At 46.0% G+C, this 14942-nt stretch overlaps 1 protein-coding gene across 1 annotated transcript in view; it reads right to left on the reverse strand.

Moving 5' to 3' along the window:
- Positions 1–14942, reverse strand: part of cux2b (cut-like homeobox 2b) — a gene marked incomplete at both ends in the record, with an annotated part of 104407 nt that overhangs the window by 30961 nt on the left and 58504 nt on the right. The window contains one exon of the mRNA XM_083912691.1: positions 2284–2362. Within this exon, the coding sequence (XP_083768817.1) occupies positions 2284–2362 (79 nt within the window). The remainder of the gene's footprint in view (positions 1–2283; positions 2363–14942) is intronic.

Below are 14942 nucleotides of genomic sequence, written 5' to 3' on the forward strand. Positions count from 1 at the left end.
TTAGAGGCGGTTCTTAACATAACCCCGGCCTCGACTGTAGCGTCTATTCTATGCGGCTTATGAAAAAAGTTTCGAAATAAGCCATTCATTAAAGGTGCGCCTTATAATGAGGTGCGCCTTATACTGCGGGAAATACGGTAATTGCGCGGGAGAGAAACGCTCATGGTGTCCTACGCCTTTAGGGCCCCTGAGGGTAAGGGATCCCTCACATGTCGTGTCTTCTTAGCAGGCTAGCTTATGTTAGCAAATGGCAATCCTATATTCATTTGTAGTGAAATATAAATAAACGGCGCTTCCATTGCAAAGAATAAAAAAAAAACACATTCTGCCCCCGGGGAAAAACGCTTTGGTGGACACAAAAGTTCTCTCAGTGCACTGTGAAGGATTTAGGTAAAGGGCGGTACTTGATATTTAGAACATTACTATTTTCTATGTAAAGATATCGTGGTGTAATGGCGTCCTGAGCAGAAAACAAAGTCCCTCTCCCTCTGTTTGTGGGTCGGTATCAGACGCAGATGGCCGTCTCAAAACATCGGTACGTGTTGAGTTGGAGAACGTCGGTGAGAACCACGCGGAGCCTTTTTCTTTCATGTTCAGTGTACAGCCCCTTTTTCCCCATCGATCAATCGACTGGCTGAAGAGTAGGTCGAGTTTCAGTGGACCGACATATTCTGTGGTTGACTACCAACACTATTATTAAGTAAGTGATGTTATTACTTGTTCCACTGAGTAATTATTACATTATTAGAGTAATGTAATGAGTTTCTTTGAGTATGAAGTAATGAGTAATTCAGTCTGTTTTCTCCGTAGTGTTTAGTGCGCTGTCTGAGAAAGATAACAACCGGCTTCACTTTGTCTCAGTGATATAGTGAAAGGTCAAACGGAGGTAGGAGGCTCGCTGTGTTACGTCAACTGATGTAACACGATACAACAACTCAATATAAAGACCACAGTCTTACAGTCTGTTTGGTTAATTCACTGCATGAAGAGAGGCTGTAGGGTTTTCTTTGCTTCCCCATAAGGAGTTCATGTTTGGTGACGGTGGCCTTTATTTTTTATTTGGATGTCTTTGTTCTTGAACACGACAGCTCGTGGTTGACTATTGTTTTATTGAGATAGGTTTGTGACAAAATACAGCCCACGAGACGCTCCTGGGCTTGGATTAAGGTCTCCGTATAAAAGGTACAGGTCAGAAAAGCAAACTGAATACATCTTCAAAGAACAGTATTCCTTATCAAGACAATAACTCCATTCAAAGTGAATGTGTGCTCTGTGTGTGTGTGTGTGTGTGTGTGTGTGCTGTGTGTGTGCTGTGTGTGTGCTGTGTGTGTGTGTGTGTGTTAGTGTGTGTGTGCTGTGTGTGTGTGTGTGTGTGTGTGCTGTGTGTGTGCTGTGTGTGTGCTGTGTGTGTGTGTGTGTGTGTGTGTGTGTGTGTGTGTGTGTGTGTGTGTGTGTGTGTGTGTGTGTGTGCGCGTGGTGCAATATCAAGCAGGGGACTTCAAGGAAAAATGGAGACCTTTAAAAGTCACTTGCTGCCGTCGCAATTTTTCTGACGCAGACTTTTATCTTGTATTCATTGAATCTGTAAACAGCATTCTCTACTCCTGCCACAAGTGTTTCTCTGATCTAGACTGAGATTGGGCGGCGTTTTCGCTGCCGTCTCCTGCAACAAAGAGCAATACGGTGCACGTGCCCCACCGCTGAAATAACAACTGAATAAACACACAATATGTTTTTCCTCTCCGCTCTAACTTACTGTCTTTGCCCCTCTCTCCCTTTTTCCCCCATTGGCCTCATCAGGCCTGCGTTCCACACAAAGCCCGACTTCAGTTGGGATTTTAATTGGCCCTCCACAATCAACAGCAGAGCTCCTCAAGGATGTGTTCGCTCCTCAGCCAGGCTACACTCAAGGACCAGTGCTGGGGTTTGAAGTGGCCTCACGCAGAGTTTTGGAAACCACTTTGAGTGCACAGACTTTGAAAAACAGATAAGAGCCACAGGGTATAGGGTTTTATGCATCTTATATCCTCGTGCTGTTGCGCCATATCTATCTACAACGAGAAAATACGTACATATAAACATGTCACTGTGTGTATATTGTAGGGCCGATCCAGTGATGGTGGTAGAGGTTTGATAGGGAGTTGATGTCTGGGAGGTGATCTTTGAAGGGGCAAAGATAATTCTGATTGCAATATGTGTGAATGTGGTGTTTATGCTGCTGCTGTTGCTGTTGTTGTTGTTATTAGTGATGATGCACATCTCTGGTCTTAGTGGGAGACTCACCTGGGGCCTCGATAAGCTGTTTGTAGATTCCCAGGAACGCAGACTCGGCCTCCTTGCTGCGCTTGTTCAGAGCAACCACCTGGAGAGGAAAAGATGCTATTAAGGCAAACATCCACTGATATAGTCCTAAAATATGTCTAACAAACAGTGCACAGAATATTTACATTTCAGGCATTACATTGACTTTTACACAGAGCAGGAACACTTAAAATCTTAAATAGCCAACAATGAATCAATAGCAAGGAGAGCAAAGGTCAGCCTCACGGCATCCTTCCAATAAATGAAGACTGTGTATGCGTTGTATGTCTCTACCTTCAGTATGACTGACAGAGAAATGCTAAGTTTGTATAGCTTGTGCAGAGATCAACCAATTCAAATCCTGTGTTTATACATAAACACTGATAACTAGAGACACAAGGCGTCAACTATGACCATATCCTCCCTGTTTAACTGCCAAGCTGCATGTTGCAAGGTGACATTTGGCCTGTTAAATGTAGGTGTCCGCGTGCACGAGAAGACTCGCCAGTGTTAGTGGCCTCCATCACCAGCAGCACTCAGCACCTGCTATCCTCGGCTCGGCGGGTGATGCAAACCAATTAACGATTCATTAGGAGGGACAAAGAAAGCGAATTAGCCACCACCTGGCCCCATGGAGAGGGCACCTGCACTAGTGGGTATGTGGGTTACCGTGCTCCCAGCTCCAGCTAAGACCTCAGGCCTGTTTGTGAGTCAGAGGACGCGCTTTAGCTGCCTCTCCACGTCCTCTGCTCTGCAACGGTAAATCAGATCAGGCCCATCCAAATGACCCCCACCCCCCCACCCCCACTCCATAAGCAGACGGAATTCAAATTATTGTCATCTATTGTCTATGTCATTTCTGTCACTGTTGATTACATCCTCTATCGGATCGGCTCAATGGACTTCACAGCGGAGGGTCAAGTGTGCGCTCTGGCTGAGCCAGGCTGCTGATCATCGGTATGACTACACTTGAAAAACATTCATTTTGCAAAAGCTGAAAACACTTATGAGAACGATGGCGGCGGTGGAGGTGTGTTTAGTGGGGCTATAAATAAGGTGTGTGGAAAACAGCGAGGGACGGCGAGCTTTTGATTTACTGGAAATGGCTGGCATCTTCCCTGGGGAGGCATAACGACAGCATCATGTTTAAAGAAATATCATAAAGATCAAGCAAATCCCCCCCATCACTCCCACTTGGAGCAGCTCAGAGGAGTTCATGGAAAATGGAAAAGGCTGGAGCCCAATCAATACAGATGCAATAGTCTGCAGCTCTCAGCCTGCTCCCTGCTACACCATGCTGTTGTTTCACTCAGCTATACCCCAATTTAACCCCCACTCAAACTCCACCCACCCACCTCCATCTGCCCCCACCGACCCACCCACCACCCCTCTCCTTCCAGGACATGACGTTCATGTTGCCACGTGCGTTCACAAACTGTAAAAATGTGTGAAGCACGGTGACCCACTTTAACACCGTTTCCACCTTTATATGTGAGTGCATCAACATCTAGTGTTGGTTCAGCGAAGGTTTGCTTTCTCCCCCCCGATAAGAGACTGTTTTTATGTTTGCTTCGTTTTTCACTATGAGCAGGAGCAATTTCCTGAGTGCCACCTCCAGCCAAGAACAAACCTCTGCTCTTCAACGTGACAGTGAGCAAAGCTCCAACAGCACTTTGTGGCATCCAGACAAACTATTATCAACCAGCGCTTGCACCTGAACTACATGGCCACTACGGCAGGGTGGCTGAACCCACTGCTAGTCGTCAACTGTTCACTGACAGTCTGCGGGCTGGCCCGGCTTCCGCTGAAGCATATAACTTAAATGAGGCTCCCAACTCAAGGTGGAAAAAGTCTGAGATCCACTGACGGCAACAACTAGGGCTCCATCTTCCAGAGACATGCAGGGTCTCCTGGTCCTCCATCATCCTTTAACGAGAGAACACGGAGATTACCTCCACAATCACACCATTAACCTGCCTACAGACACTAGCAGATCCATCAATCACACGCCTGCCTGATGCCTTCTCACGTTAGCGCCCGCTATGCGTATAGATGGCCCCCCACAACCCATCCTTGCTCTCATCAGAGCACTCTGAGGTGTCGTGCATAATATGGAGTGATCAGGAGTCATCTTCATCTCCATGCTAATCCACCGCCAGCCGAGCACATGAGATGCCTCATACTAACAGACAGGAGCAGATAGGGCGGTTGCAGGGGGGGTACAGCCAAAGGAAGGACAACAACTGGCAGATCACTTCTCTTCTTTTGGCTGGGAGATATGGCTCTGTCCCTGGCACTGGCTCGCATTTTTTTTGTTTCCACCCGTTTTGTGATAAAGGATATGGCTACCGAGGGAATGGGTCTGGCCACAGGTTGATTTTACAAGTAGGTGTAAAGCCTGGGGCACAGTAGCAAGAGAGAGACAAAGGAAACCTGTTAGCGCTCCTCCATAACTCTTCACGCAGCAACAGAGTGGGCAGAACACAGCCTCTGGGACAATGCTGCTAGGAAATACTTACTGATAAGCCTTTGAGAATACTTACAGTGTGTGCATCTTTGTGTGCACGTGTGTGTGAGGACAAGCTAGCGTGCGTTGAGGAGGGGGAAATGAATAAAGGGGGGAGAGGACAAACCTAGAGGAAGCAGAGTGAAGGGCTACTGAGCGACACACAGAGAGACAATGGAAAAAAGGGGTTCCCATAAAGAGCGCAATTAGCAATTATGCAGTCATCAATTACAATTATCACAACTGGTGATTATGCAATTATCACTCTAAATCATCAGTTTCCCCCTCTGCCTTACCAGTTTGCCACCCCCTGTGATTTGGTGGTTTGAGGATGGGTTGTGATGATGCAGGTGCTTAGAGTGTGTGACGATGATGGGGGTGTTGGGTGGGTGTCAAGGCAGATCTGTGTGTGTGTGTGTGTGTGTGTGTGTGTGTGTGTGTGTGTGTGTGTGTGTGTGTGTGTGTGTGTGTGTGTGTGTGTGTGTGTGTGTGTCAATGTTTGTTGCATGTATGCCTCTGTGCCCGGGTGTACACAACATGTGACTGGCTTTTGCATGTGTGTGTGCACATGCAGTGTTCCCGTCTCAAGGTGAATGTGGTGGGTGCTGTGGGTGGTTCGGGGACAGAAAATGTATAGTTCCACTGTCCCTGAGGCCTCTAAATTACCTGTCATCTTCCCCATGATGCAAAGGTCAGTGCACAATCATAGGGAGTCCATCCTACTGTGCTGCTTACTGAGCGCCAGTCCAGCCCACAGGCTGACAGGATGTCACAACAACCCCGGTCCCGCTCCATGCTTATTAGAACAAAACAGTGGGAAGCCCACCACCACCGCAACACCAATTGTCACAACACCTCGAGAAGAATCCACTGGATTCCTGACATTCAGTCCGCTGTACTAATATAGGTGTTGAGAAAATAAGGCTAAATATGATCAATGCTCTACCACTGTGCTGAGTTAAGTCGTGGGAGTATCCCCCCCTCAATACTCCTTCCATTTTCAGTGTGGCCATTTTGAGCCTTGTGTAATGTCTGCCGATTTTTCTTCAAGCTTAGTTTCTTGCAAAAACATTTTTGCAATTACAGAGATTTCTATAGAGCTCTTTTTTAACTCAAAATTAATTATATATATATTTTTAAATGCATCTCTTCCTCAGAGAATACAGATTAGAGCTGAAACTAACAATTTTCATTATCGATTAATTTGTTTTTTCTTTATTAACCAGTAAAATAGTAAAAACATTAAAGCCAATCTCAGTTTGCCAACTCCAACATGATGTCTTCAGATTGCTTGTTTTGTTGGAACAACAGTCTAAAACTATAAATATTACATTTACAATCATACAAAACATCAAAGTCACTCTTGAAAAGCTGGAACCAGAGAAATGAAGCTGAATACATCATGACTAGTTATTGAAAATGTGGTAAAATAGGTAGGGATGGGAATCCAGAGCCGGGAACAAATATGGATCTGGTCTTATCAATTCCTTTTATCGCCGTCATGTATTTCTGACCGTTTCACAATTTACAACTATTTTCATGATCAATTAATCTGCCAATCATTTACTGTACTTAATCGATTAATCCTTTGTTTTTTCAAATGTCAGAAAATAGTAATATTAAAAAATATTCCTCCCAGTTTCTCAAAGTCCAACAGATATGCAGTTTAATATGGTACAATACAGAGAAAAGCAGGAAATGTCCATGTTTAAGAGGCTAAAAACAACATTTTCTACCGTTTTTGCATGAAAATTACTTCAACAATTAATCTTTTATCAAAATAGTTGGTGATAATTATTCTGCCAATCAACTCACATTTATTCTGTTATAATAACGCAGGCAGGTTTAGCCTTTATTCTTTGAAAAACCTAAAAAACCTAAACAAAAAAACTATGTACAAATACTTTCTAATATCACTGTTCGTACTCTAGAGCATGGGTGTCAAAGTCAAGGCCCGCGGGCCGGATCTGGCCTGATCTGAATGATCTTGGCCCCCGGGATGATATTTGATTAGTATCAGAACCGGCCCGCACGCCACAGCCGCCTGCTGGTGTTTTTCACGCACCAAAACTACATTACCCACAATGCAACGGTAGCCCGCAAACTCATGCACATGTTCACGAAGGTAAAAGGCAAAGCTGTGCGTCTTTATCTTGATATTAAGGAACATATTTTATGTTTGAAGGACATTTTCTTTTTTGCTGTTTGCCTGTTGATAAATGTTTTCCTTGAATTAACTAAAGTCATAAGAAAATATTGGATTATTCATTTAATTATGTAATAAAATACGGCACACTGTGTTAGGTCTTGGTTCAATAGGTTATATGCAATAATTTTAATATGTTTTAATAAACTTTGAAGCAGTTCGGCCCTCGGCTTGTAGCAAATCTGTTTTTTCGGCCCTCTGATGTATTTGACTTTGACGTCCCTGCTCTAGAGATAATAAAACAGCTGCATTGTTGCTGAAAACCTGCGCAGGCCGATCTTTTTTCCACACATAAAATTGCTCAGGAATCAATAAGAGAATTGATAAAGAATCCACCAACACTGGTATCAATACTATATTATTAATTCCTATCCCTAAAAATGAACACTGTCAAGTTCTGTCAATCAAGTAAATGATTAATGGACTAATTGTTTCAGCTCTAATGTCCAACAAGGGCGCACTCACACTGTCCTTCTGTACCGGGCCAAAACCGGTTTTTCAGCTAAAGCCTAGTACGTTTAAGCAGTGTGAGTGCAACCGTTCCGTGCATAACTGCGGACAGCGGGCCGTCCACGTGCACATGTAGGAGCAGGAGCGTGCGCACGTGTACGAGCACGAGCACGAGCACGAGCACGAGCCCTACAGCGGTAGCGGTATGTGCGCCTGTTCGGACGTAGAAAAAAGAAGGAGGGACCATGCGCGGACATTTAAAACAATGGCGGTGAAAGGTTCACGTTGGTGTGATGTGGAGGTGGAGTGTTTACTGCAGATTTGGTCGGATGAAAATATTCAAAAACAGTCGACAAGACGCACAAAAACTCAGAGGTCTACGGAAAGATCTGGAAACAAAGCCACACACACGCGATCAATGCGTGTGACGTGTTACGGCGTGATGACGTATGGACAGCAAGAAGCATTCGCCGAGGCCCAGGTAGTGTGAGTACAAACTGGGCTGGGGCGCGGGGGGAGAGGGAGGGGGGGCAAGTACCCTAAAGCCCGGGGCGCGGTGCGGAAGGACAGTGTGAGTGCGCCCTAAGATACGCATTTCTAGGCCCTGATGTGTTCTGCAGGACTTGTTATCGGGCACTCCACCGATAACAGATTATGATTGAGTCGAGGCGATGATTGGGTGATTGTTAGCCTCCTGCAGCACCATGATGTGGGACGTGGTCCAGCCTTGGACAGTTTTTATCAACTGGTGCGATGACTGTTACTTGCAACTCGATGTTCCCCCTGAAACTCCGCTGTCATGACTTTTATCAACGGCGTAGCTGTGGAGACAGTAAGCCAATAGGCACCCGGGGCGCCAGCCTGGACGACAACGAGAGTCTTGGTGCCAACACTGACTCCATCTGCAAAACGCCCAATCAGAAAGCGTTTTTGTGAAGAAAGCTGAGGGGTCTGAACGTCGACAGATCGCTGATGGAAATGTTTTATTCATCTTTTATGGAGTCAATGTTGACTTTTGCAATAAGTGGTTGGGCAACGTCAGCACTGTCTACAAAAATAGACTGGGAGAGATTGTTACACTTCGCCAAAAGACCATTGGCACAAACTTGAATAACCTTCTGAGAAATAAACAGCTCATTGTAATCGTGTCATGGTGACATACGTATATTGTATCTCGTGTGTATTGGAATATTTCTTTAACAGTTCTGATACTACAAAGTTGTCAATGTTTAGATTTTCAAGGTCATAATGTAGAAAGAGATATCTGTTGGTTCCATTCAGCTGATTATGTGATTGGATAGGTGGCGTAAATGTTTCCTAATTAGCTAAATTATTCCTTAATTAACTCAACACTGTCTTCTAATGTCATCTGACGAGCCCCCAAAAAGTAAACATTTAATACTGATCCAGGAAAGCCTGCAGCACAAGCTAATCACAGGCTTTGAAGCATGTATGTCTCTGTGCCCGGGTGTACACAACATGTGACTGGCTTTTGCATGTGTGTGGGGATTCGGTTGTTTCAACATTGTATAACCAGTCCAAGGAAGACGTATGCAAACCTACAGTTATGCGCTTCCAGTCTCATTCATGTGTGATCTGTATGTTAAAAAAAAGCAAATGCAAAACCATAATTTTCCCTTCAGAAGCAGGGGAAAAGATCACATTTTAGCTGCGCCACCCAGCACTTTTTGCAGCTGTCACCGCTGGCGTTTGTTTTGCGTTGAGTGTAGGTTCAGAGGAGAGATGAGTTGGTGCGGAGTGACTGATGAGTGGGTGGAGGAGAGGGGTAGAGGTAAACACTATTGCAATACAGTCTGGCCGATGAGAGACCCGTGTACACCCACACACGCACTCCCACGTACACACACACTTGAACTTGGAAGAATGCAAACACACACGTCGAGTCCAACTGACGCAGATGCACAGACTGTGTTTGAGGGCAGATTTAATCATGGTGACACCCATCTCAGAGCGCTGGTAGCAGCGGCCGGCTGTGGCCGTTTCTGGGTGCCCGACGAGATGAGCAGTCAGAGCACTGACACACATCTCGTCGCCACGTCAATTCCAATCAGTGGTGCCTGTCAGTCAACACGCTGCGCTCACAACGGACTGACGCCACCGCCACTGCAGGGTTGCAGCCTCAGCCAAATAAATGGTCAGAGCTGACCGATATTCTTTTGTAGCACTTAAACAGTCATGTGAGTACAAGCTACAATAATGCAGTGACTGAAAATACATCTCCACGTATAGGGGCCTTATGGGAGAGGCTCACCTGCATATGAATAGAAGTAGAGTTGTATAGTATGAAGCAGGAAAATGTCCATGTAGGTTTCAAGATCATATTTATCCAAAGAAAAAGTAGGGGAGGTTTTCTTATTATGTTTTTACAGCTGTTATTGCATTAGCAGTCAACAAACGTGAATTTAAGTCTATAGCCATGCATGCTGCTTCATGAGGCAGTACTTGGTGTGGCGCTATGAGCTAAATGCTAACATCAGCATGATAATATACTCACAATGCCAATGCTAAAATGCTAATATTTAGCAGCTATAACGTTTACCATGTTCACCATTTTAGTTTTAGCATATTAGCAAGAAGCACAAAGTAAAGTTGAGGCTGATGGGAATGTCATTCGATTTGCAGGTATTTGCTAGTATTTGCTGGAATCTCTAAGTTCATTTTCAGTTTCCAAGGGGCGTCATCAACTGACACTGACCAAAATGCCTCTGGAAGCAATTGGATAAACCTACAACCAATCATAGCAACAAAACGTGACATACAAAAACTTCTTAAACTTCTTTAACTGCCTCAATAAGGTGAGGGGGGACCCAGAAGGCACCCTTGAGGAGGGAACTGATGTTAAGGTCCTGGGAGATGATGGTGCCCAGGAAGCGGTAGGACTCCACAGTGTCCACTGGGGAGTCACGCAAGTTGATGGGAGAGGGTGGGGCTGCGCTCTTCTTGAAGTCTACTATCATTTCCACTACAATGTCCAGAAACAGTTACCAATACTTTTTCCTAAAAACGACAAATGTCAACCTCAAGGTGATGCTAGATGAAAAGATTATCACAAAAGGCATTCATCCTCTGGGGACCATGAACGTCTGTACAAAAGTTCATGGCAATCCATCAAAGTGTTGCTTATATATTACAGTCTGGACCAAAACGATGTAGAGAGCGACTGACAGACCCCAGAGCCATGCTGCTAGCATAAAAAGATGCATCAAGATATATGACCTACGGTGTTTTACTTGAATATGAGACAAGATGAGCGAGACCTCGGGTCAATACCCCAGTAGGGACGTACCGATAATGACCCAGGCCGAGGGGAGAACAGATCTCTACATCAAGGTGGGGCTGACGTAATCCTGATGGACGTGGCACACAGAGCAGCACGAGAGACAAAACATGGCACGACATTAAACCAAGATCAAAGGGCCTGCTGTCTCCACCACGCAGCAGGTGCCTTCTGGGTCCCCCTCACCATCAACAGGCGGCAGAAGCGCTGTGCTACCCTAGCCTCTCAACAAAACTCAAAAGCACCAGCCTCTGCGCTAACACCTCAAAGTCACAGCAAAGTCAAAGTCAAGAGCCGGTGAGAGAAAAACGGAGTGGGAAAAAAAACACATCTTTTTTGAAAGTCTTTGTAGTTCAAAAGACAGGAGTTGTCATTTTCTTTGAGCTCGCGCTTTCAAATGTTTGATGCAGAGAATGACCTAAACCTTGAGGAAAGTGTGTCTGCTGAAAACGTATCCATCATGTCACGATGGGAGGGAGCGGGGGCGTGCTGAGGCTGAGATGAAGGCACCGGTTGATGCTGAAAGGGAGGGCTGTGAAAAGAAGCAATGAGTGCACCTGGACTAGATTTCAGAGCTGGGAGAACTGTTAAGAGGAGAGAAGAGAGGAGAAGTGTAGGTAAGGGCTAATTATAAAAAATAAAGTGCCCCCATTATCCTGGTGCTGTACTGCCCTAGTGAACAAAGCTCCAACAGATGGGGTGTCACGGGTAACTGTGCCAATGTGAGCTAAAGCCCCGGAGTGGATGGACCCTGGCAGGCCGCTGGTGGAGCAGCCCTGGCAAGAGGGAGGCACAGCTGCATATCTCGCCCTCAGACACATGTTGACAGTGTTTCTCTAGCCCTGCCTACACTAGTCAAGGTGAGACAGCATGACACAAGGGGAGAGAGAGCAAGAGAGAGGGGGAGAGAACGTTCCACTATGATGGATAGCGCTCTCCGTCCACCTCTCCTCTCTCTCCCTCTTAGAAGGCTGGTGACTTTCCAGTGAGGCAATTATCATTGCGGAATGCATAATAGCCTAATTAATTACAGGTGTCAGCGCTGCCTTTGTTTCAGCGTGGAGGAACATCATGCCAAAGCCGCATCCGTTAAAAGGAGCAGCGCTGATGAACGAGCTTTGAACCACGGCGAGAAGAGCGCAGCTGATGGAGGGACGGAACGCTGCGGCGACGACTTGAAGTCTGCCAAACAATCCTGCGTCTGTTGCAAACGGAAGATGGATTGGAAACACATGGTGCAGAAATTAGGTCTATTATTTGCTTGATGAATCTGCCGTCGTCAATGGCAGTGCTCGGAAGAAGATCTCAGGTAGGCCCCGCGAAGGACGGCTCTGTGGGTAATTTGGCTGCAAGTGGCGGAGACCAGCGCGATGCCGGTGGCAGCACTATCAACAACGAAACAGTCCCCCTTACACGGCGTTCCTTACAAACATGGCATATCATTTGTCCTGTCAGATTTGCCGATTTCATTCATTGTAGCGACAAAGGCGGAACGCAGACAATTGCCGGGGAGAGAGAAAAAAGGCCCGACAGGACCTGCAAAAGGAGAGACGTGAATGATGGGGTGACTAGGGAGGAGAGACAGCCCAGAGAGCCCTGTTATTCTCCTCCTCAGCTAAACACAAGCATACATTGGTGCAGAACTTAATAGAACGTCACATTTAGCGTGTGTGTGTGTGTGTGTGTGTGTGTGTGTGTGTACTGTACAGCGCGTGTGTGTCTTTCTATGGGGGGTCGTGGCGGTAGGCTGATAATCCCTCCGCGCCCCCCCAGGCAGTGCGGGCTCATTGTAGAGTACATTGAGTCTAATAGGAGCGGGCGCTGCAGTTGTGTGCAGCTCTCGCTCCCACTGTGAGGAGAGTTTTACATAATTAATGACTGTTGATGTTTCCCAGGTAGTCGCCCGGCAAATTCACTCCAGACTCGGCTGCCACCGTCGTGCGTTCCACAGAGAATGAGCGACACCAGAACAGACAGCTTACATTACAGGCATAAATAAGGCAATTTTGTACAGTGTCTTCAGACATTACTGTGAGGGGGGTTCAGGGCCAATGATTCGACTTGCTTCAGAGGAACACTCAGAAAGAGCTTTTCTATGTCTCGCAGTCTACAGAGAATTTGTGCTTGATGCGAGTAAAACTGCTGCCTTTAGTGTTTTTTATGATTTTGTATGCTGTTAAGAGACGCACAGATAGGAGGAGCGCAGCACGCTTCAAGATAACAGTTGACGGCTCCAGACGGATGAACATCCACGTCTGCATGAATCAGTGTAATCTGAATGTCAATCTTAATTCATGGGAGCCTGGTGGTCTGGGTTTGTCTGCTCCAGACCTCCGATGGTCTGGTGAGGCCTCGGGGCCCTGGGAGCGCTGGGAGGCGGTCCACATCTATACTGGAGCATGTTAAATTAAACATTTAAACACGACACCAGGGGAAGGCTATTTTTTACTGCTCTCGGCCCACTACTCATTATTAATTTGTAATAACCTTTAAGGCTTTTTGATGTCATACATATTTTACAGAGAGAGATATCACTCCCAGCCAGACGGAGAGGGCCTGTCGATGACAGATCACCAGAGTGTCACCGAAATGTGCCTCCATCTGCTATAATTAGGACCAGGTGAGGGTTAAGAGTGATCTTTGGACTGTCTGCGAGTGTGTGTGCGTGTGTGTGTGACTGTGTGTCTGTGTGTGTCTGTACACCAACTCACAGACTAATGCATCAGTGTGATGTCATGTCAGACAGCACCCAAAGATTTCAAAGTGTTGTGGCCAAAAACAAGAGAGAGGAACAAAGAGACTGAATAAACTTATCCCCCCCCCCCCAAAAAAGTGCACAAAAGTGTGTTTCTGCCAGTGACCTGACCATCATTTTTAAAAACCCTTTAGGTATTTATGAGCGCCCAGAGTAAAGGAGTTCATTTCAGCTGCATAAATCAGCTGAGTGGTTGAACAGTGAGGGGAAGGGGACGCATTAACACCCCGTTCCGTCTTCCTCATATCCGTCTGTTAGAGGGCTGGCCCGGGCCCATCTTGCTCCCGCTCTGCTGGGAGGCCCTCCACGCCCGCTGGATGCCAGCCTAAAGCTTGTGTACGCTGGTGCCAACACGCCACTAAAAGCTGTAAAACAAATGAGCTCTGTTTGGTTAATGTACACTGATTGACCTCTGCTGCCAGGCATTTGATGTCATGATTGTAATGACCAGCTTTCCTGCCCGATGACTCATATACAATGTGACAGGCGCGAGGTGGCATTTCACTATGATTGAATGAGGGCTAATCAGATGAGATTGCTATAGCAGAAAGAGCCTGTGTCGTTTTCTAACGCATATCCGAGTAACTATTGTTCAAATTATAGCACGGGGTGGGTTCGATATCACATCAACATGCTGGTGACTTCCATAGTTTGCAGCTTTGGTTTTTAACTCTGTCCTGGTGTTGAGAGGTGTGTAGTTTGTCACAATGGTGCCTGAGCTTAGAGAGTAACTTTCCCATCAAAGACTGATTCATTTAAACACATTTAGAGGCCGTAAGACCTAAAACTATACAGTATTTCAAAAGAGAGAAGCAAATATTAGAGAAAAGTCCTGTTTTTTCTAAGGTTCACTCTTGTTGGGAACCTCTGATTGACGTCGTCTCTGGAGAAACATTGTGCTTGTGAGTTTGACAGTCTCAGATTTCCGTGTCTTTTTTGATTATAAAGCAGGTTTAGGTGCTTTATAAATGCTGTGAAGGTATCAAAATGCTCAATCCACAGAGAAATGCACACAGCCTGCATTCGGAAACTGTGCATGTATGTGGATATGTATATCATTCATTCATCTTCAACCGCTTATCCCGGGGTTGGGGTCGCGGGGGGGTTGGAGCCGATCCCAGCTGACATCGGGCGCGAGGCGGGGTCCACCCTGGACAGGACGCCAGTCTATCGCAGGGCGGATATGTATATATTTATATATATATATATATATATACATACGGACCTTGGGCATTACTCTGTTGATACCTATATGTGTGTATATACACACACACAGGTAGAAATCGCTGCTGCTACATTGCCGTTAGAGTCATCCCACGGCTACAATGACGGTGACACCGAAGCCGTTTCTCAATACCAAGTATTCCAAGTTCAGCCTTGGCGAGTTTGATGCAGGAGTCCACGCTCCGGAGGACGGGAGGACGCT

Source organism: Echiichthys vipera (assembly GCF_963691815.1).
Source record: "Echiichthys vipera genome assembly, chromosome: 4".
Taxonomy (NCBI): Eukaryota; Metazoa; Chordata; class Actinopteri; order Perciformes; family Trachinidae; genus Echiichthys; species Echiichthys vipera.